The following is a 23693-nucleotide window of genomic DNA, read 5'->3' on the forward strand; positions in this document are numbered from 1 at the left end:
AGGATTACCCGGGACCGACTGTTGGAGACGATCATCCACTGGGGTATTAAGGACAGGAGAGTGATTTGTGGTGTCACACGAGGCTCCTGTCTAGGGCGTTCCCCTTATATCGTTCGTGGAGTGGCCTGACCAGCGTTATGGGTCCGGAACCTGCCAGCAGAGCCCCTGCTGGATTTGTGGTTGACGGCCTCCACAGCGGTGCCCCCAGTGGACCTGTGTTTTGGCTGACCTGTGGCCAGGGTAGGCTCAACTTCTCAGAGAATTCGTTGTGTGGCCACGGAAGCACCGAGGACTCAGCACCGAGAGAGAGCGAGGATCCATAGTCTTCAGCAGAAGACTACAGTGTATTTCCCCTGTAAATAAGTGTTTATACCCCTCCCCCTGTGCACTCTTGTATATCTTATTTATTTATTTGGTGATGGTGAATTACAATCTTAAGTTCTTAACTTTCTTTCCCTTCCCCCTTTAAGTTACTTGCGTCACGGATCACATCCCTTGATAGCCACTACTGGCTTGGGAACGGATATATCTTCCTCTAACAACATCAGAGTAAGAACCCCGTTGCGTCCCGAGAGGGCCGTAACATAATTGGCATCCCCAGCGGGATCCGTCCCCTTGTTAAGTATGTTTGACAGGGGTGGTGAAGTGGCGTAATCCCTGTATATAATTCCCCCTGTGTGACGATTGTGACGTTATACGTCCTGTGCGGTGCTCAAGTGTGACTAAGTGCGATATTGTGCAGTGCGGTGTTCGCTGTGATTAAGCGATTAAGTGCAATATTGAGTAGTGCGGTGCTCAGTGATTCAGTGCAATATTGTGGAGCGAAGGGTTCGCTGTTATTAAGTGCGATATTGCGTAGTGTGGTGCCCGAAGTAATTACGTGTAATATTGGCAAGTGCAGTGTTTGGTGCGATAAAGTGCAATATTGACGTAGAACAGTGCTCGGTGCGTTAAGTGCTAACGTGTAAGCGGTGTGTTAAGTGCTAAGTGTTCCATCTGTGACAATGGCAGAAAAAGCTACCATCGATGATCTGGACGATGTGCAGGCTTTTCTGAACAGAGAGGACTGTCTGGCCAGATTAAAATATCTGAGCAAACCAGAGCTTGTACTAGTGAGCGCCTACCTGGAGATCAAGATCCGTGCCAGTGATTCCCGTGTGGAGATCTTGTCCAAGGTTCACCGGCACCTGAAGGCAGAAGAGAAACAGGAAGGCGAGGCTCCTAGTACAAAGGAAGGTGAGGAAATAGCTTCCACGGAAAAGGAAGATAAAGGCAGCGACGTTGACAGTGATGCAGGTGAGCTAAATATAAGTTTGCTCACAGTCAAAATGCGCGCCTTAGAAATAAATCGCGAGATAGAGTGGAAGAAGTTAGAATTAGAACGAGAATTAAAAGATAAAGAATTGGCGATGAGGCGTTTAGAACTAGAACGAGAAGAAAGAAGAGAAGAACGAGAAGAAAGAAGAGAAGAACGAGAAAGAGAAAGAGAACAGCGAGAGAGAGAAGAAAACGAAAGACAGAGACAACATGAACTAGAAGTATTACGATTAGGCGCTGGACAGAGACAAACTGGAGCAAGCAGTTTCGATCCGGTAAGAAACATCAAAATGGTCCCCAAATTCAATGAGAGGGAAGTTTCGAAGTTCTTTGCAGCCTTCGAGAAAGTCGCTGCCTCTTTGGAGTGGCCAAGGGAGAATTGGGCCATCATGATACAGTCAGTCTTGACTGGGAAGGCCCAAATCGCCTACTCTACGTTATCCCTTGACGACTCCAGCGATTACGACAAGGTGAAGAAGGTTGTGCTCATGGCTTACCAGTTGGTACCTGAGGCTTACAGGCAGAAGTTTAGAAACCTGAAGAAGACCTCAGAGCACACTTTCACCGAATTCGCCACGATCAAGGAGCGACTTTTCCAGGAATGGTGTGCCTCTCTGAAGGTGGAGACCAAGGAAGACCTCGAGCAGCTGATACTGCTAGAGGACTTCAAGGATTGTTTGTCTGGAGACCTAAAAACGTACTTGGAAGAGCAGCAGGTAGAAACCTTGAGTGCGGCAGCCACCATGGCTGAAGAGTATATCCTGACTCATAGGCCGTCTGCTAAGTACGTCCCAAGGAATTACCAGCGCCGGTTTGACAGACCTCATGACGAAGAGGAAAGACCCGTCCCACAAAGTGCTAAGAAGACGCCCCCAAGTAGCCCTCGAAGAACAAGTCCTAGCAGTCCGAAACACCGGAGCCCGAGGAGGAATATGGTGTGCTGAACTTGTGGGCAGAAAGGGCATATAGCTGCTAGGTGCCGAGGCAGAAGAGGTGGCAGCGCACGTAGGGAGGTGATGATGATGAGCTGTGTTACACCACCAGCAGGAAACCAGTCTACGACTACGCAGGAAGAACCCAGATTGTTTTCCCCTCACACTTCAGGCGGGTATGTATCGAGTGATCATACTGGTAGATCAGTTGTAGTGCTCAGAGATAGTGGAGCAGCCCAGTCCCTGATCGTGAAGAGCTCGTTACCCGAGGGAGTAAGTGTGGTTGGGAGACCAAAGGTTGTCCTGGTCGGGTTTCCAAGGACGCGGTACATCGCCCCCTTAGTGCCAGTACATCTCGACTCGCCTTACTTCAGCGGCACATGTGCGTTGGCAGTAGTCGATACCCTCCCTGTGGCTGGGATTGACGTGGTACTAGCCAACGACTTGGTATCGGATTGGAGCACCAATCATCCCAAGGTCGTGGACGAGTCAGCCAGAACAGCAAGGTCTGAAGTAACAGCGGGCAGTGGTAAATTCCAGGTACAGTCAGACCCGGATTCAGATATAATGTTTAATCCTTCCTCTCGCCTACAGATTGACGACAGAGTCAACAGTGTTCTAGCAGAGTCTCCTGATTCTTCTCTCGACAAGGAACATGAGGTTACGATGGCAGAAGTACCTGAGCTAGAAGAGAGGCCTTGTGTGCAGGCACCCACGGATACCAACGAGTCTGGAGGGAAGGCAGATGAGTACTTGCGGTATGGCAAGATACCATGTTCATTGAACCGACCAGAGATTCCCCAGACGTCAGAGGTATGTGAGGTATGTGTGAAGGTTCTAGAGCCCTCTTCGATCCAAACCAGGCTAATGGATATAGCCGGTTATGGACATTACAGACTCAGGAAGCTTATTCCTCAGTTGGCCGCATGTCTCTTAGCGGTATTTTGTTGTGTTCTCGTATGTGTTCTCAGTGTTCTCAGTAAGGACCAGTGGACGACCCGTAGGATGATGGCTCCCATGAACATCGTGAAGAGATCCCAGGGATTGGGGATTTGCACTGCAAGTGTTGCAGTTGAAGAAGGGACCTGGAAAGTGATGGTAGATACAGGAAGTACGAGATGGGATAATATGAGTGACTGTTTCCGACAGGTTGACACCCCTCGCGTGATAGCTGAGCCTCAATGCAGCGTTATGCGGAACGTTGGTCGACCTGACGGTGGCAGAGCGAATGCCATCTGCGACGTACGAACAGCCCCGTTGGGACTAGGTGTGGACCTAGTAGAGTATGCTGTAAGTACTGTTTTACCCGCTGTCGCTGTCACTCTGAATTATCAGACCCCTGTATTCCAGGTGCCCGACTCCCTGAAGGACCGCCGGATCGGTACCAGAAATGCCGTCTGTGTCCAGCCATCATCGGTGCCATGACACAGGGAAGTGTCGAGTCGCCCTTCATCGTGTCTACACTGATTCTTACTCGGGAGAGGTGAGATGATGCCCCTGCTTGACATCGCAGTGGAGACGTGGAAGGTTACGCCAGGCAGGACATTGCCTTCAATCTTCAAGTTCTCGTTGTGCGAGACAGCCTCGACGTTCCAGTTTATGAAGCATGTGTGTCCATCTGGAGTTGTGTCGCCGTACTAATTTGGTTTGTGTTTCTTTTTCTAGAACCCCAAACCAAATTCTTTTGGTGGGGAGGTGTTACGAACCCGGATCCAGCGTCCGAGCACGGAGCAGTGACAACCGCGCCATCTGTGGGTCAGCTCCCGAAACCCCCTCCAAACGGACGACGACACCTGGTGAGGACGGCGTGTACTGGCCACAAGGGCCAGTTTCCAGTCCTGTTCAGCGCTCAACACAGCCGCTGCTGACCTCTGGTGAGGTGGTGCTCAGACAACTGCGCCATCTATGGAGTGGATAGGTGAGCATTTGTGTCTGAGCCTGTAAGTGAGGTGCCTTAGTGTGTCCGAGTTATTGATGACGTGTCTGCTTACAGAGTCGACCTGGGACTGCTGCGTTGGAAGTTGAGTCAGTCTACCCGAGGCAGCCGTCTCCATACCTTGTACTTTGCTGCAGCTGTTGTGAAGTCGTCCCCCCGGAAGAACACTGTGGTGTGTTACCCTGCCAGTGGAGTGGAAGTAAAAGGATTACCCGGGACCGACTGTTGGAGACGATCATCCACTGGGGTATTAAGGACAGGAGAGTGATTTGTGGTGTCACACGAGGCTCCTGTCTAGGGCGTTCCCCTTATATCGTTCGTGGAGTGGCCTGACCAGCGTTGCGGGTCCGGAACCTGCCAGCAGAGCCCCTGCTGGATTTGTGGTTGACGGCCTCCACAGCGGTGCCCCCAGTGGACCTGTGTTTTGGCTGACCTGTGGCCAGGGTAGGCTCAACTTCTCAGAGAATTCGTTGTGTGGCCACGGAAGCACCGAGGACTCGGCACCGAGAGAGAGCGAGGATCCATAGTCTTCAGCAGAAGACTACAGTGTATTTCCCCTGTAAATAAGTGTTTATACCCCTCCCCCTGTGCACTCTTTTATATCTTATTTATTTATTTGGTGATGGTGAATTACAATCTTAAGTTCTTAACTTTCTTTCCCTTCCCCCTTTAAGTTACTTGCGTCACGGATCACATCCCTTGATAGCCACTACTGGCTTGGGAACGGATATATCTTCCTCTAACAACATCAGAGTAAGAACCCCGTTGCGTCCCGAGAGGGCCGTAACAGCCCCGAAATCATCTCAAGATAACCTCAAGATGATGCACCCCTGGCCTAACCAACCAAGCATCAACAACCAAATAACCTTTCCGGAAACCAGTTTTCTCATTTTTCGCCAGAAAAGAAAGAAAGGCTGCGAATGAACAAAATGACTCCCAGGACCATCAATGGAGCAACCTATGAAAGGGGGCGACCCTTCTGAGAGACTGACCTGCGTGCAGAGCCAGATATTAACGGGGGTGGGGTGGGGGGTGGGGGGGGAATAAAATTCGGACACAGAAGGGAGGGAAGGGGGTACGAAAATCAGGTTGCCTCCCCCAGCCCCGAAATCCACTAAAATAGGATCCAGGGCAGAGCTGCCCTCAATGCTCTCCACCCTTGAAGGAAAGGCAGAGTCCAAGGGAAAAGACATCCAAGAAAGGGACCTGCTGGAAGGACCCAGGAGCCTCGGCGGGAGGAACCGACTCAAATGCCTCTGTCCCCGGTTTGAATGGGGCAAACCCCAGAGCCGCCTGAGCCTCATCCCCAGCTGAACCCTGCTTCAGACATTTAGGAGCTGAATACAGGGTGAAAGGAGAACAGTGATCCACATCAACAAGGAAAGTGTTGATGTGGCAGACAAAGGGGCGCAGACAAAACCAAGGTCTATCATACCAAAACCAAGGTACTATCATACAAGTGAGTTTCATAGGTCACTGCTTCCTTCGCCTCTCTGAGGGGACCATGTTCTGGGTAGTGGTCTCCGGTAGGCTTGACAACTCCATATGATTGAAGCCCCGTACTAATATTAGCTAATATCAGTCCAATAGCTCCAGGGAGCTATTGGACCAGGGATCAACCAGGTATCAACCAGGAGCCGACGGGGCTCCCCCCCCCATAGAAAATATAAGGTCAAAGATGGAGCTTTAACTATAACTGTCAGTCATCTTTCGGATGTGAAAAATATACTGTACTATTAATAGAGAAAAACCCTCTTACCGAGGTGCTAGCGTTGTAAGACTCCTTGCAATCCACTCCTGTTTCAATTTCTTCATGTATTTTGTCTTTTTTCTGCCCTCATCTTCTTCACCTTCTCCAGCTCGGTCATTGAAGGTGTGAAGGGTCTCTGTTGAACCTCGTGTTTTGTTGCAGCGCTGAGTGTCTAATAAATTCTCCTTACTGCTGGACTTTCGTCGAATCTTTAATTCCTTCACTTTTAGGCACATTTCATCCATATGTGCTTGATCTACTGGGACCTGCAGTGCAAATAATCACATTAATTGATATGCTACTTGAATGTGAAATTATTTTATAATCAGATATCGAGTGAACACCACCATTTTAAAACGTTACAAATAAAAATTAAAACAGCTTTGAAAACCTATACTCTATTCAAAATCCCATTTCTTACACCAGAATATCTCATGTTACAAACAATGTTATGAAATAGCTGTACCCAGCCATACCCAGCACGAGCACAGCCATACCCAGCACGAGCACAGCCATACCCAGCACGAGCACAGCCATACCCAGCACGAGCACAGCCATACCCAGCACGAGCACAGCCATACCCAGCACGAGCACAGCTATACCCAGCATGAGCACAGCCATACCCAGCACGAGCACAGCTGTACCCAGCATGAGCACAGCTATACCCAGCACGAGCACAGCTATACCCAGCACGAGCACAGCCATACCCAGCACGAGCACAGCCATACCCAGCATGAGCACAGCCATACCCACCACGAGCACAGCCGTACCCAGCATGAGCACAGCCATACCCAGCACAAGCACGGCCATACTCAGGACGAGCACAGCCATACCCAGCACGAGCACGGCCTTACCCACGACAAGCACAGCCGTACCCAGTACCAGTACAACAGCAGCCAGCACCAGCTCAGAAGCAGCTGAAGCAAACCACAAGAGCAGTGAGCTCCAGCAAACCTGATGCAAACATCTAAGAACATCGTGTGTGAAGTGTACAGTTAGAATAAGTGTTTAATTTAAGTACATAGTGTTAGTGTTAAAATTAAGGTTGCAGTACAGTAATTTTAGTGTACAATAGTTTTCATAAACTGTATTGTAGTACTCAACACACAGCAGAACTACTTATCAACACAGTGTTAATGGCATAATGCACAACAGTACGTATTTACTGTATAGCATTCATAACTCCATGAGACTTCAAGATGGACATAACTCCAACAACAAGATAAATAACAAATGTAACACATTATTTTTTAGTAAAGTAGTAATATAAAGGCACAGTATATAATATGATAATGCATTTTTATTGTGTACAAGAAAAAAGACACTGACGCAAACGCCTCCTGAAGGTCACCTCCTGCAACAAATCCAATGCTCCAACGCACTGGGGTTGGTCCCATATAATGCATTGAATCAAGGTTGTACCGTACTGTTCTTGCTGTTATTACATTACACAGTATACACACATTATATATAACTATCTACAGTGTTGTTATTATCGTCTCAAGGACATTTGATTAACAATATAATAGTACAACAATAATAATATTCACAGAGAGCAATCACACTGACGTGATGTATCAATGTGAAAATCCATAAATGTGATGAGGATTCGAATTTATGTGGTGGGTGTTCCCATGCACACACCCTAGTCAACTAGGCCAAGACATGGTGAAAAGGATTGCAACCTGAAGTTCTACTGAACTCACAAGGATTTCCTGAGGCTTCCATGAAGCCAGACCATGATTTTCACACAATTCCCCAATGCACTCTGGCTCTGTCATTATAGCCACAATCCTGGTCACTAATTTCTGTAAATGAATAATTGACCACAAGTTTATTTTGAAAAGGAACCTAAGAAGTTGTTTGAAGATTCCTAGATGGACGAAATAATGCTGTGGTGCTGTAGCTAGCGCTGTGAACATCGTGAACAGCATTGAATCACTGATATTTGAACATTGTACTCAGTCATTATCACACTCAGGCTCTTCTATAATACTATCATGGCTAAATAATACAGGTTATATATATATTTTGAAATTATTAGGCGATGCTGTGGTCACACGCTGAACAGCAGAGCTGGGCGCTCATGCTGCGAGCGCCAGCCTTGGTTGCTCACTCACTACTGAGGCTCTGGCACCCGGCAATGTGGACCATGAATTTTTTTAAAGATGGCGTCTGTTTACAAGAGCCGTGAGGAAGCTGATGTGAACCCCCATTTAGCCGCGGGAGTTTTGAATGGAACGTGAAAAATAAAAACACCCGGAGGCGCGTTGCACACCCGAAGCCTGGGCCTGCAGGCACGTTGCGCAGTTAAAAGGTTAAACCTGGTGGACTAAGTCTACTATACAATAAGATAAGATCTAAATTATTATTACTAATATATGTAGTTTAATACTGTAATTTGATTGGCTGCATATATATAAATTTAATATAAACCCCCTAATGTGCAAGGAGTCGATTTGTGAGAATATTGCAGAAATACAGTCCGCTAAACATCATACAAATTGCTATCAAAATATATAAATTAACGTAAATATGAATTCTATATAAATTCATATAAATTAAATAAATATAAATCTCACGAGTCGGTTCCCAACACAAGGAATGAGTAAACTGAATGACAAGTGGAGAACAAATCCCGCAACACTCAGGGTCATAGGTGTCACTGACCCAACAGGCAGCATGATGGTGGCAGTACGGGTGATCGTCACCGGGAGGCAGGGGCAATGAACAATCTTCAGCATCGCACTTGGCGAGACAGGGCTCGGAAGATGCATTAATGGTACCCCCGAGCCAACAGGGTTTTCCAGAGCCAACAGGATTTTCCAGGGCCCCAAAGGATATGTTAGCCCTACGGAAAGCCCAGGCACTGGGGCTAGCTAAGCCAGCAAACTGACAACTGGTAATTGCCATGAAACTTTGGGGCAAAAGAGGAGGACCACCAACACAACCTAGGCATGCCAAATGGAAAGCTAAGCAGACCTTCTCCACCAAAAGTAAGCAAATACGCCATACACACAAAAAAAATCCCTTAAAGCAACACAAACAAATCGGTCCCCAGAGAGAATCGTCGGCTGTCGCCGTATGCAGGCTGAGTCAGCCATAGTGGCCCCCACCCAGCAAAAACCCACTCCCTACCTGGAGCAAGATGGGAAGCCCAAGACCCACGATGGACCCCAAGGGTGAGAACAATGTCAAGTGACAAAGCCCTCAAACAGCGAGATCCGAACGTCGCAGGGAAGAGAACCAAGAAACGCAAGGGAAGTACTTACCAGGCACTTAGGGAAGAGAATCCTAGACGCATGCAGCCCAGCATAAAGACAACATCTGGCCACCACACCACACAAAGCTGGTAAAGCCACAAATGCAAAAGCCAGTCAATAAAATGAGGCCAGAGATGTGTTGACACCAGGCACATCAGTCAATGAACTGGTGAGGTGAGCAGCTCGCTCACCTGAGCGGACTCCCCACCCCCCCTATTGAAGGGGGGAAGCTTTTTTTTTTCATAAATTTTCAAACTTTTTTTTGCTAACGAGCAGGCGTGCTAGTTGGATGACGATTTGCTTGTTTGTTTTTCGTTTGGGGGGAGTTCTTTGGATCTGTTCGGACGTAGGCTGTAATTTTCATCAGTTGGGGGTTTGTATTGTTTCGCCAACCCTTCTGGTGGTATTCCTGGTCAATGGCAGACATGACAAGCTCTAAATGTAGAGTGCTCATATGGCCATTGCTCCCTGCGCCTCTCTGAGGGGATCAGGTTCTAATCATGAACACTTTTTTTTTGTTTTTTTTCTCTTGCTGATTTAGCTCAAATATTGTAAAATTATTCCATATACAGTAATAAAACCAACACTGAAATTAATTCCTCCTGGTTCTTTGTATTGGCAATACTCTACATACCTTATGTTCTATTGTTCCATCAAAGTTGTTGATTGTCTCACCACTGGATATAGAGAAGTTGTCTCCAGTTCTGCAGGAAGATGCCCTACCACTTGTGTTAGTTGTGTGATCCGACTTGAAAGATGTACTGTCTGCTTTTCCCTAGAAACAAAAACAAAATAGTTATGATTGACATACACAATGATATTAATAGGACATAGTTATTCAAGTTTACATTTCCAGTTCATATCTCACCATACATTTAAAGAAAATTTTGTTGCACTGCAAGTCTTCGAGTTTAATGCCCATAAGCATCTGATTTCTGACCTAGCCCCACCAGGTTCCTTCACAAACCAGATTCTAAATACTGGCATAACTGTCCACCCAAAACTCAATTTACTCAATGACCTTTATGTACTAATTTTCCAGCAAATTTCTTCAAACCCCAACCCCCCCCTTTCAATTTTCATGTATCATTTTCTTTTTCAAGTTCTTTGATTTATAATTCCTGTCTCTTCACCTTTGCAGTCAAGCTGGTAATTTCATCCTGCTGCTGGGAAATGCTCCTTTCAGATATAAGAAGTTTTCCTTCAATTCCTCAATTTTCACTAACCTGCCCATAAGACCATTATTGAATGTAATGAAATGCCATTTTCTGGGTGAGACCCGGAGGCTTCCCAGAGCTATACCAGGCTGATGTGTATATATTAGACCGTGGCAACAGTCAATTGATATGGATGGACTTCTAGCCTACCTGGGACCACCAGCCAGAACCTGGCCTCCTCAGAGAGGCACGAGGTGCAATGGCCTACAGTGGTACCTCGGAATGCGATTGTCCCTGTATGCGAGATTTTCGGAAGGCGAGGTGTATTTACTCCAAAAATTTGTCTCAGAAGGCGAGGGTTACTTCGGGAGGCGAGTTTGGACGCGAGTTTGTTGATACGCGTACAGCCGACCTAGCGCGTTCGTCGCCCCTCCGCCCCGCCGCCCCTCAGTTTATTATTGTCTGGCGCTCAGTGACTACCCCCACATCAATTCTTCTCGCGGATTTTCAGTGTTTTGTTGGATTTTTGGTGATTTGTCTATACAATTTGTTATTATATATCTCACCATGGGTCCCAAGAAAGCCAGTGGTAAGGATAAAGGCCAGAAAGCTCCTGTGAGGATGACAATAGAGGAGAAACAAGAGATCATTCGGAAGCATGAGAACGGTACACGTGTTGTTGAACTTTGTAGGCAGTACAACAAAGCCACATCAACAATATGCACTATACTTAAGAAGAAAAATAAGATTATGGGTGCTAAAGTGGCAAAAGGAGTAAGAACATTAACGGCACAAATACTTGAAGAAGTGGAAAAGTTGTTATTAATTTGGATACACGACAAGGAGTTGAGGGGTGATAGTGTTTCGGAGGCCATTATTTGTGAGAAAGCCAGGGTGTTGCACGAAGACCTTCTAAAGAATACCCCTGCAACGAGTGATGCAGATAAGAAAGAGTTTAAGGCAAGCAGGGGCTGGTTTGAAAAATTTAGAAAGAGAAGTGGTATCCATAGTGTTACAAGGCATGGGGTTATGTGATGTGATTATGGAAGGGGACTCCCCTTCCAAACAGTAACTCCTCTCCTCCTCCCCCCTCCTCACCATCTTCCATACGCCTACAGCACTCGACAGTAAGGTAAGTAATAACTGGAACACAGTTTTGTAGGTTTATTTAGATGAATTAGGTATAAAAATTTAGTTTGATGTGGGGTTTTTGGGGTAGTCAGGAACGGATTAATTCATTTCCCTTTATTTCTTATGGGGAAATTAACTTCGGAATGCGAGTTTTCGGAAGGCGAGGCGTCTCCAGGAACGGATTAAACTCTTATTCTGAGGTATGCCTGTATAGACACCCCCCGTGCAGTTGGAAGCAGTCTGTGTCTGCCATCTACCAGGTCAGGCACCCAGAAAGGTAGGAATCCCAACGCAAACTACAGCTGGTTAAAAATTGCAAACCGAAAGCTGAACGAGCAAGCAGAACTCCCCAATCTGAAAACAAGCTAACACGCTGTCTGCGCAGCTCCCCTCCTTCCTCGGAGAGGGAAAAGGGGGCCCCCCAGACTTCCTGCGCCAGCTACCCAATGCCAGTTCAGAGGCTGAATATAAAAAATGCAAAAACTGCCGACCTGATGGAGGGAGGGATACCTCCAGGTCTCACCCAGAAAATGGCATTTCATTATATTCGATGCTGATTTTCTGTGGGAAGCTCATTCCGCTCCCCGGAGCTACCTAACCAAAGATAAAGTAAAAGAGGGACTTACCTGGGAGGCGGCTGTCCCTTGCTCCTCAACTCGAAGTCGAGACAACTGGATGCAACCTGCAACCCAAGGCTACACAAGCCTGAGAAGTGCCAGGAACATTAAGGAGGTATGCTGCGGCCAGGACCATGTTCGACCTCCTAACGTCCCATGCCCGAATGTCAGCCCAGGACATACTGCCAAAAACAGCCGTCAAAGCCGCGAACTTACAAACGCCATGGGCACGAGGATAGACCACAGGCTGGCTGGACCAAATAATCCTGCAGATAATGAACTGGGAGACCCGTGCCCTGGAACAGGGAAGAAGGTAAACCCAGGTCAACCAAAAGCACGTCCCCTGCCACCGAAGCTGTGGAGTGTAAGTAACGATGAAGAGTCGCAACCGGATACAAAACACCATGCACCCCACTCTAAACCAATCATATATCAACAACCCAATGATCCCTCCGGAAAGCAGCCGTCTCATTTTTGGCCAGAAAAGAGAGAGACGGCTGCAAATGAAGAAACCAATCCTCAGGACCGAAAGAGTAGAAACCCCCGTGCCACAAGAGAGCATGAAACTCCCAGACACAACCCCCCCCAGAGGCCAATGCTAACAAGAAAAGTACTTCGCAGGTAAGAGAACCAAGACACGCAACGGAAGGGTACCTAGGGAAGAGAACCCTAGGTGCATGCAATCCAGCATAAAGAAAACACCAGCATACAAAAACAGTCCTGAACTGAAGGGGCCATTACAAACCAAGAAGAAGAGAGAGAAAAGAGAGCACCCAGTCCAACAACCAGGACGACTCATGCGGAGCATAAACAGCTCAGAGGTGAAACAACGCCCGAGAAAGCTTGCAGAACGAAGCAAAAGTGACATCCACATCGAACGCAAGAAATTTCCCTGAAGAAATTTTCTCAGCTGTCTCTTGTTGCTGCTCCTTGTAAAGTTCTTCGGTGGTCAGTTCTTTGCTGTGTTCCTCCACCAATTCACAACACACAACACTCACAACACTATGAATGCCACTTCTTTTTCTAAATTTCTCAAACCATCCCCTGTTCGCCTTAAACTCTTTCGCATCTGCATCACTCGTTCCAAGGCTGTTCTTTATAAGATCTTCATGCAATTTCCTTGCTTTTTTCACAAATGATGGCCTCTGAAATGCTATCTCTGAAACTCTGAAAATTAATAATAACTGTTAAACATCCTCAAGTGTTTGTGTTCTATGTTTTGTGTTTATTGTTATGCCTTTTGCCACTTTAGCACTCATAATGTCCTTTTTCTTAGCACGTATGGTGAATATCGTTGACATAGATTTGTTTTACTGCCTAGCTAGTTCAACAACCCACACACCATCTTCATGTTTATGAATGATCTCATATTTTTGCTCTATGGTCATCCTCACATGTGTTTTTTTAGGTTGAACCTTACCACTCACTGTCTTGGAACCCATGGTGTGATATATAATAACTACTTTTATGTTCAAAAACAAAAAAGCACCAAAATAATGGAATTCTTTACAAGCGCGATCGTCACTAAGCGGGCGGCTCTGGTAAACTGAGGCATGATCAGCCGTGCCACCAAGAACCATGCACTTGGTCGACCCAAACGCGTATCAACAAAGGTTGTTAGTTGAGGACACAGTCATAAGTCGAGTCGCATTTTCCGTCGAAATTTACGTCACTAAAAAAAATTTGTGAGTAGGGGCAGTCATAAGTTGAGGTGTCACTGTATTATGTCCTTTTCTTTTCAACCAAAAATTAATTGAGACTTACTTCGATCGATTGTGGTTTGCACCAATTTCGGGTCTGATGCCAACTCCTTTCTGACTTCTAGCCTTATGTTTGTTTTATCCTGTTTGCTACAGTGTTTGGCTTCCTTTACTGCTTCTTCTATTTTCTATTTTTTACTTTCTCCTTGGCAACTTGTGAATAGGTGAGTTGCATATACTGTTCTATTTCCTGTGTAACTTCCTCCATCTATACTGACAAAAGCTGTTTTTCCTGTTGGATTCCCTTACCCAACCTAGTATAGTCATGTATATTTATATTTGCTTTAACTTCTTCAAAAGCTATTTTCAAGACTATTTTCCTCTTCGATGGCTTGGCTTTTACCTTCCCATTGATTCTTTTCCTTGCATAAGTCTTGCTCTAGCCCTTCAAGATCTAATACTTTGCTACTCAAGTGGTCATTACTTTCTCTCAATTTACTGCTTATTTCTATATAATTGTTCACAATAATGTCTAATTTTGCCTACTTGTTGTGTAGACTGCTTATATTAATACTTTGCTCATATAATCCACCAAAACCTAGCTGTGTTTTGTTTGTTTCTTGCCGGCAGCCATGATGAATTTTGTCGTTTGCACTGTTTACACACTGGCAACCTTTTCTCATCCAATTATTTCACTGTCCCTGGCACATTCGTTTTAACTCACCTATTTTTCAAATACACTACACATATATGTTTCTTGAGACACCACTCACGGTCATCAACCTGTTCTAAAATATAGTACTTAGGAATTTGAAATATCTTGGAGCTCTTCTGATGCAGGTGTTGACTCTGGCTGTAAACCCCTGGCTGTGATTTTTTTTTTTTTTTGCAGGGAAATTCTTGTGCGGGCCCTAAGCCTCTGGCTGGCCCACTAAGACTGTGAAATGCCATGTTATGGAATGTGGAATAGAACATAGACCCCACACAACCTATATATTATGTGAGAAATCTTTAAAGAATTCTGATAAAGAAAGAGATCTAGGGGTGGTTCTAGATAGAAAACTATCACCTGAGGACCACATAAAGAAAATTGTGCGAGGAGCCTATGCCACGCTTTCTAACTTCAGAATTGCTTTTAAATACATGAATGGCGATATACTAAAGAAATTGTTCACGACTTTTGTTATTCCAAAGCTGGAATATGCAGCGGTTGTATGGCACCCATATCTTAAGAAGCACATCAACAAACTGGAAAAGGTGCAACGACATGCCACTAAGTGGCTCTCAGAACTGAAGGACAAGAGCTACGAGGAGAGGTAGAGGCATTAAATATGCAAAAACTAGAAGATAGAAGAAAAAAAGAGGCGATATGATCACTATGTTCAAAATAGTAACAGGAATCGATAAAATTGATAGGGAAGAATTCCTGAAACCGGGAACTTCAAGAACAAGAGGTTATAGATTTAAACTAATGAAACAAAGCTGCCGGAGAAATATACGAAAATTCACTTTTGTAAACAGAGTGGTAGACGGTTGGAACAAGTTAAGTGAGAAGGTGGTGGAGGCCAAAACCGTCAGTAATTTCAAAGCATTAACACACACGCTCTCAAAGGTCACGTGGTTCACCTCAACACCCATTCATCCCTGCCTGCCTACCTGCCAGCCTGCCAGCCTGCCCGCCTGCCTGCCAGGCTGCCCGCCTGCCTGCCAGCCTGCCTGCCTGCCAGCCAGCCTCCTTACCAGCCTGCCTGCCTGCCTCCTCCTCTGCCAGCCTGCCTGCCTGCCTTTCCCTCCCTAATTCGCCCATCCTCCCTCACTACTTCCCTCCCTTCCTGCCTACCTCCCCCTTTCTCCTAGCATCTCTCCCTCCCTCCTTTTCTCACTAATTCTCCCTCTCTCTCACTGATTCTCCACCTCTCTCATACTGCCTCCCACCTAAGCTCTCCCATCCGTCCACCCACCAGTCAGCCATCACTGATGTAATGCGTGCATTTGGAGCCGACATGGTGCACAGATGTTTCTTGATTGTGCAGATATGTAAAACAAAAAGCACAGAATGAACATTCCAGCCTCAAGACAATTCAAAATAATATGAATAATAGGCCGTGAATCTGTGAAGTCACTGTGAGCAAACTGGACCATCTCCCACCCACCACCACAGGCCGGTGCGACGCTTGGTGGACCCCTTCCTACCCGAACTTTGTTCGGGTAGTATGACTCCCCAACCCCAATCGGGAAACTGGAAGTTTCGGATAACTAAAATTCGGAAACCAAGTGGTGTTCTGTACTACAAATTCGATGTGACCCATTCGTTATCTTCTATATTTGCTTGCAAGCAAGCTGAAGAACAAATGATTTAAATGTCAGAAGGAGCCCTGAATTGCTTGTGGCAGTCGGGGGCTGTCCTAACTTTCATCTCCACCTGGGATATAGGGACCTTGGCATTTTGCTCACGCCTCGAGGTTTGTTTGTTTGGTAGTTGGCTTTCTGCAAAGTGACCTCTAGCAGTGTGACCATCACTGGTGTTGGTCCTACTGTATGCAACTGCATGTTGTTGCAGGAAGCAACAGTAATCAGGAAACATCATTTTCCCCCAGTAACCCTCACAGTGCCACAGGGACTATTGGCACCACTAGTGTAAAATCTAGACAATAATAACTTAAATAAATGTATGATGATAAATGCACTTTAAAGGTTAATAAGTGCTTAACTTAACTGCAAGGTTTTCTCTGTGAACATCACATTCATTATCCTTCCTTCGCTACCAAGAAGGTGTCCAAGAGCTATTCTTGGGTGGTTGTGTTGTAATTTAGTGAGCAGACACCTCCTAGTGTCTGCTTTCCTGGCACAACAATGGCTCTGAGAATGCTGCTGGTTTTATACTTTTGTGTTTATTCTACACAAAGTTCCATTTCTCTTGCCAGTCTTTTTTCATTATGGTATCTATAACTGGATAATAACATATAACATGGATGATGATTGATTTATACTGTTTTTTTTTACTTCTCTACTGTATCTGCTTCTTCATACAACAGTACAGACATCATTAAAAAAAAAAAAGACCCATATTACTGTATCAAATAAATAAATAAACTTCTCAAATAATTACCATAGGGTCATGGAAGTTGTCAATATCATCACCAGTATCCACGCCATTACAGTCTCTCTCGTATGGGGTGAAGTATCTTTCAGACGTGTCTGAGGCAGAGTTATAGTTCAGCTGGTCACTGGAATAACAAGTCTTCAAACATCTGCAAAAACATTAAAACATGGTTCTAATTATCCCATGTCCAAGAATAATTACATGAGAAACCAACAGCAAAACACACACAAACAATATTTTGTTGGTTGGCTGAGGGAGGGGGATGGGGGGGGGGGGAACAAATGCTACCTTAACAGAGTAAATACAGTAATAAGATAAAAGCAAATGTTTATAGTGACAACTTTATGTTTGAAGGCTTGAATTCTTTTTTACATAAGCATGCCATTCATCAATGGCTAATGCTTAACCCTTAAAGTGCAGTTACCATAAAACTTTGACCCCCTAGGCAAATCTTTGGTTATCATTTTAAGTTGACTTTAACCCTTAAACCAAGCAAATCATATATGTATGATTTCGGTGACAAAACCGAAACCGCGCATATCATATATATATAATTTTGTGTCTAGCACTACAATTTAAACACCCCTACCTACCTGGTAAAAGAACACCTAAAGGTGAAGGAAATAATGACTGCCAATCCACAAGAAGTTGACATAATAGCACTAGAGATCTGCTATGAGGATGATAAACTAATGATGATAAATGCATATAGTCCACCGCCAAGCAGCACATGGTCAAAGGAGGAGCTAGATAGTAAACGTGAAGGTCTTATAACAATAATGAGAGAGATTATAGCGAGAGAGGATAACAATAGATCACGACTGTTGATAGTCGGTGACTTCAACTTGAAATCCATAGACTGGGAAGCATATGAAGCTAAAACAGAAGATTTTTGGACCTGTAAATTTGTAGACCTCATCCTGGAAACATTCTTGTATCAACATGTTAAACAAGCTACGAGGATGAGGGAAGGGGACGTTCCCTCCATGCTAGATTTGATATTTACCAGGAAGGAGGAAGAGATATTTGACATTCAGTACCTTCCTCCCTTGGGTAAAAGTGACCATGTCTTTTTGGGAATAAAGTATGCAATGCGTTATAAGCTGGAAGAAAATAAGGAGGTTGAAGCAGTTGAAAAACCAGACTTCAGGAGAGGACATTATGGTGACCTTAGAAATTTTTTTAGTGAGTATAATTGGACAGACTTGATGCTAGGCAAGGAAGTGAATGAGATGTATGGCAAGTTTTGTGAAATATATGATAAAGGCACAAAAAAATTTATACCAAAACAGAGATGCAGAACTAGGAAACAGGATTGGTTCAATAGAAATTGCGAGAGGGCTAGAGACCGAAAGACACAAAAATGGAATCGATACAGGAAGAGGCCGAACCCCCAAACATACCAGCGATACAAAGATGCGAGAAACAACTACACGGCAGTGAGGAGAGAGGCAGAAAGAAATTTTGAAAAAGGGATTGCGGACAAATGTAAAACAGAACCAGGTCTATTCTATAAATTCATAAACAACAAATTGCAGGTAAAGGATAATATTCAGAGGTTGAAAATGGGAAATAGATTCACGGAAGATGAAAAGGAAATGTGTGAAACACTAAACGAAAAGTTCCAAAGTGTGTTTGTACAAAATGAAATCTTTAGGGAACCAGATACAATAAGAATTCCAGAGAACAACATAGAACACAAAGAGGTGTCTAGAGACGAAGTGGAAAAAATGCTCAAGGAGCTCGGTAAGAACAAAGCAGCTGGCCCAGATGGCGTTTCACCATGGGTTCTGAGAGAATGTGCATCTGAGCTCAGCATTCCACTTCACCTGATCTTTCAGGCATCCCTGTGTACAGGAATCGTAGCAGACGGGTGGAAACAGGCTAACATAGTTCCAATCTACAAAAGTGGCAGCAGGGAAGACCCCCTCAATTATAGACCTGTATCATTGACAAGTGTAATAGTGAAAGTATTGGAAAAACTAATCAAAACTAAATGGGTAGAACACCTAGAGAGAAATGATATAATATCAGACAGACAGTATGATTTTCGATCTGGAAGATCCTGTGTATCGAATTTACTCAGTTTCTATGATCGAGCCACAGAGATATTACAGGAAAGAGATGGTTGGGTTGACTGCATCTATCTGGACCTAAAAAAGGCTTTCGACAGAGTTCCACATAAGAGGTTGTTCTGGAAACTGGAAAATATTGGAGGGGTGACAGGTAAGCTTCTATCATGGATGAAAAATTTTCTGACTGATAGAAAAATGAGGGCAGTAATCAGAGGCAATGTATCAGAATGGAGAAATGTCACAAGTGGAGTACCACAGGGTTCAGTTCTTGCACCAGTGATGTTTATTGTGTACATAAATGATCTACCAGTTGGTATACAGAATAAATTGTTGGTATACAGAATAAATTGAACATGTTTGCTGATGATGCTAAGATAATAGGAAGGATAAGAAATTTAGATGACTGTCATGCCCTTCAAGAAGACCTGGACAAAATAAGTATATGGAGCACCACTTGGCAAATGGAATTTAATGTTAATAAATGTCATGTTATGGAATGTGGAATAGGAGAACATAGACCCCACACAACCTATATATTATGTGAGAAATCTTTAAAGAATTCTGATAAAGAAAGAGATCTAGGAGTGGTTCTAGATAGAAAACTATCACCTGAGGACCACATAAAGAATATTGTGCAAGGAGCCTATGCTATGCTTTCTAACTTCAGAATTGCATTTAAATACATGGATGGCGATATACTAAAGAAATTGTTCATGACTTTTGTTAGGCCAAAGCTAGAATATGCAGCTGTTGTGTGGTGCCCATATCTTAAGAAGCACATCAACAAACTGGAAAAGGTGCAAAGGCATGCTACTAAGTGGCTCCCAGAACTGAAGGGCAAGAGCTACGAGGAGAGGTTAGAAGCATTAAATATGCCAAAACTAGAAGACAGAAGAAAAAGAGGTGATATGACCACTACATACAAAATAGTAACAGGAATTGATAAAATCGACAGGGAAGACTTCCTGAGACCTGGAATTTCAAGAACAAGAGGTCATAGATTTAAACTAGCTAAACACAGATGCCGAAGAAATATAAGAAAATTCACCTTCGCAAATAGAGTGGTAGACGGTTGGAACAAGTTAAGTGAGAAGGTGGTGGAGGCCAAGACCGTCAGTAGTTTCAAAGCGTTATATGACAAAGAGTGCTGGGAAGACGGGACACCACGAGCGTAGCTCTCATCCTGTAACTACACTTAGGTAATTACACTTAGGTAATTATTACCCCGCCTGGGATAGGGGCAGCTATAGTGCAGCCACGACCGATAGTTGCCAGAGCCACCTAGAAAAAAAATCCAGGCCAACATTCTTGGGTGTAAGAGCTTCAGTATTGAGCAAGCCACCAAGGCTGGCGCGCACAGCACGAGCTCACAGCACCGCTGTTTGACTTGTGACCACAGCATCGCCTACAAATGCCATAATATATATGATACTGCTATTATTTAGCGATGATAGTATTACAGAAGACCCCTGACTGTGATAAAACATACCAGGATTCTGATAATAGCAGGATTGTGGTGATATTTAGCGCTGTGCTCCATGAAGGGAGGAGTAATGCTGTGGGAGGGAGGGTGGTGGCATCGTCTTCTGACTGTGTGTGGCCACCTTTTATTGACTGCACTCACCATACCAGCTTAGTGGTTCCCTATGGTGAACACAAATGTAGATACTTATATATAACATGTGTATAGAGTGTAATAACAGCAATAGGAGTAGGTTGGGAGCCACCATTTTGGTGAGGGAGGTGCGTCGTCTGCACAACTTGTCATGTTGTTTACTGGTGGCCACTATGGTCTTTGAGCACCATACTAGCTTATTTGTACAGGTATGGTGAATAAAACAGGTAGATACTTATATATAATGTGTGTATATAGCGTAATAACACCACAAACAATATTGTTGGAGGAGAAATATTAGTGCGTCTGGCCTTGAGGGCGGCCGCCACCAGCTGACTGTGTGAGTAGCTACGTCTTTGTGCCTTTACTCACCATACAAGCTTAGATGTACAGTTATGGTGAACAAAACATGTAAATACTTATATATATAATGTCTGGGTATAGTGAATAAATGCAAAAATAGTATTGTGGGAGGAGAATGAGGACGAGTGAGGTGTTGTTGAGGGAGGAAGTGGCAGTGAGTGGCTGGCTGGTGTGTGGCGTTACTCCTCGTTGCATTCTGACTTACAATACCAACTTAGTGGTTTGTTATGGTGAGCAAAACATGCAGATACTTATATATAACCTGTGTATATAGTGTAATAACAGCAAAACTATTTGTTTATTGTTTTATAAACATAATAATTGAATCACTAATATGCACACCATAATTTTGAGTACAGCGATGGTTCACACATTTTATTATATAAATATATCACAATTCACTCTATTGAATAATATTACTGCAAAAAACTAAGAAAAAATCAGAGACAATGAAATAATTAGGTAATAATATATTTGTGGCAACTGCCTCCTGACAGCTTGAGCGGAGTAGACCTCGTCTGGCGAAGGCTCTGTCAACACCCCTTTTTTGCCAGACTTCCCTACCTTATTGCGGCTAAAATATGCCACCTACGATTTTTTTTTTGGTGATCAGGGAACAAAAATGAACACCTCTATAAGACAAAATAATTTTTTGGATTTTTTTGTTTTGTTGCGCCTGTGGGTGTTAAATCCATTTGAACCCCTAGAGGTTTGAGGGTTAATTACTATTGCCCAGTTTTTATGTATATGTTATAAATATATGGGAACCAAGATATACGATTGCCCCCAAGTACACATTTTTCGGTGTACGACAACAATTTTGTCATTAAATTTGCCCTTGTGTATGACATTTGCTTGTTCAATATCCACTCAATTAATGACCGGTGAATATACGAATGGCCGGCAGGCGAGTGAAACAGGCAGGGAGGCACGTGGGAGTGGAGGGTAAGTAGGCAGGAGAAAAGATGGGCGGGTGTGAGGGGAAGACGGGTGGGAGTGAGGAGGAAAACAGGCGGGAGTGAGGAGGAAAACAGGCGGGAGTGAGGGGAAAAGATGGGCAGGAGTGGGGGAAGGCAGGCAGGTTGGATGGATGGATAGAAGGTTGGTTGGTGGGCAAGTTAGGGCCGATATGATGTTAGCAAAAATTTTACAAATTTTATATTAAAGCAAAGAAAGTTAACACTTTCGTCCTGAGGGGGACGGATGTTGTGTCCATAAATAACTCGAAGGATGTCTGTTGGTGATGCATTTTGTGTAAAAAAATTAAAATATTTGTTAAAATTCCCGATCATCATGGGACTAGTTTTAAAATGCGTGCCTTTAGACTGTGAACGACTTGATACCAGAATGAATGATATAGCATGAAAATTGAGGTGAGAAAACTGAACAGAGTATACACATTATAGTGTTGGTGCGCAGATGTGTGCTCACTCATAGGAAATGCTTAGTCAATTTTTGGGTTTGCTGCAGGTGGCACGCCGGGCTTTTTGACCTTATGTGCATATATCCCTTTAGAAAATTCTATTGCGAACAATTTGATACCAAAATGAACGATGCAACACGAAAACTGATGTGAGAAAACTGAAAAGAGTAACACATTTTAGTGTGGGTGCATGCTCACTGGAAATGCCAGGCCCACCCCAAGGTGGGCTGGGGCATGCACGCCAGGGACGCGAAAGTGTTAAAAAATGGCCTAATTAAACAAAAAAAATCACACAACCCTCAGAGCGCCTTAAGGTGCTTTGCGCAGTGCAGAGGTTAACCTCACTTACTGGTTAAATGCTGGTCGTTATTAAGTAATCCTACAGACCAGAATTCTGCTGTGTAACCTTTAGTTCAACTCCTTGAGATCTAAAACGTTTGATCGTTTAGATATCACGACCCGAGGACACCATACCCTTCTATGCTACACTGCAAACCTCTGAGACGTCGCCACCATCTGCTACATCTACCCACTGAGTAATTCCCCCAATTGACTGTGAAGCAGGATACTGTCAATTAGGTATAAATCCCGAAATGGGATCCCCAGTTATCCGAAAAGGAGGGATAAGATTTATGTTAAGTGTGGATTAAATCAAAATGCAAAGGGATTATATTAATATTAAGTAAATGCTTGCGGGCTTACAGAGGGTGCCTAGTCCGAAGCCTTGGGTCTTGAGACCAACAACCAAATGTAAAATAATCGTTTAGGGGGGGGGGGGGGGTGAAATTCCATTAACCAATTAACTGCGCCAACCGAGTTTTCTCGGTGGGCGGGAAACTGCGCCAATCGAGAAAACTCGTTTTGATTTTTCGTAACCAATTCTAAATGTGTACGAGGTTGGTTGTGTACGAAATGGACTCTTAGGACTTCCAGTGAGAGGCAGCCATCTTGGTAAAAATCCCAGAATGCCCTAGGGCTGCTGGCTGGGTTAGTACTGAATGAGCAACCATGGGTGGCGCACGCGCCTCTGGCTCCCAAACACCTGTCCGAGGCGGTGTTGAAAGATACGTGAAAGATTTCACTCTGTCGGTGAAATTCAAACCTTATTGTTTGAAGAACATAAAGGTCATAATATTGGGGAAGCCAGGCGCAATAAGGACCTAACACAAAGGTCAGATGCAAGTGATACAGCACCTATGAGGACGATATAGCGAGCGTATCCAGTTGTAGCTCTGAGCGTCACCCTTGCAATCCTATGCTATTTATTTATATGATACATAGATGAATCGTTTTCTGCGTTCAGTGATGATG

General features: G+C 44.4%; 1 protein-coding gene across 1 annotated transcript in view; it reads right to left on the reverse strand.

Annotated features, from left to right (window-relative positions):
* The window catches only part of Usp16-45 (ubiquitin specific protease 16/45), a 214554-nt gene that overhangs the window by 12644 nt on the left and 178217 nt on the right, over positions 1 to 23693 (reverse strand). The window contains 3 exon segments of the mRNA XM_069326551.1: positions 5945 to 6201; positions 9833 to 9973; positions 16913 to 17054. Coding sequence (XP_069182652.1) covers positions 5945 to 6201; positions 9833 to 9973; positions 16913 to 17054 — 540 coding nt within the window.

Source organism: Procambarus clarkii, chromosome 18, assembly GCF_040958095.1.
Source record: "Procambarus clarkii isolate CNS0578487 chromosome 18, FALCON_Pclarkii_2.0, whole genome shotgun sequence".
In the NCBI taxonomy this organism is placed as follows: Eukaryota; Metazoa; Arthropoda; class Malacostraca; order Decapoda; family Cambaridae; genus Procambarus; species Procambarus clarkii.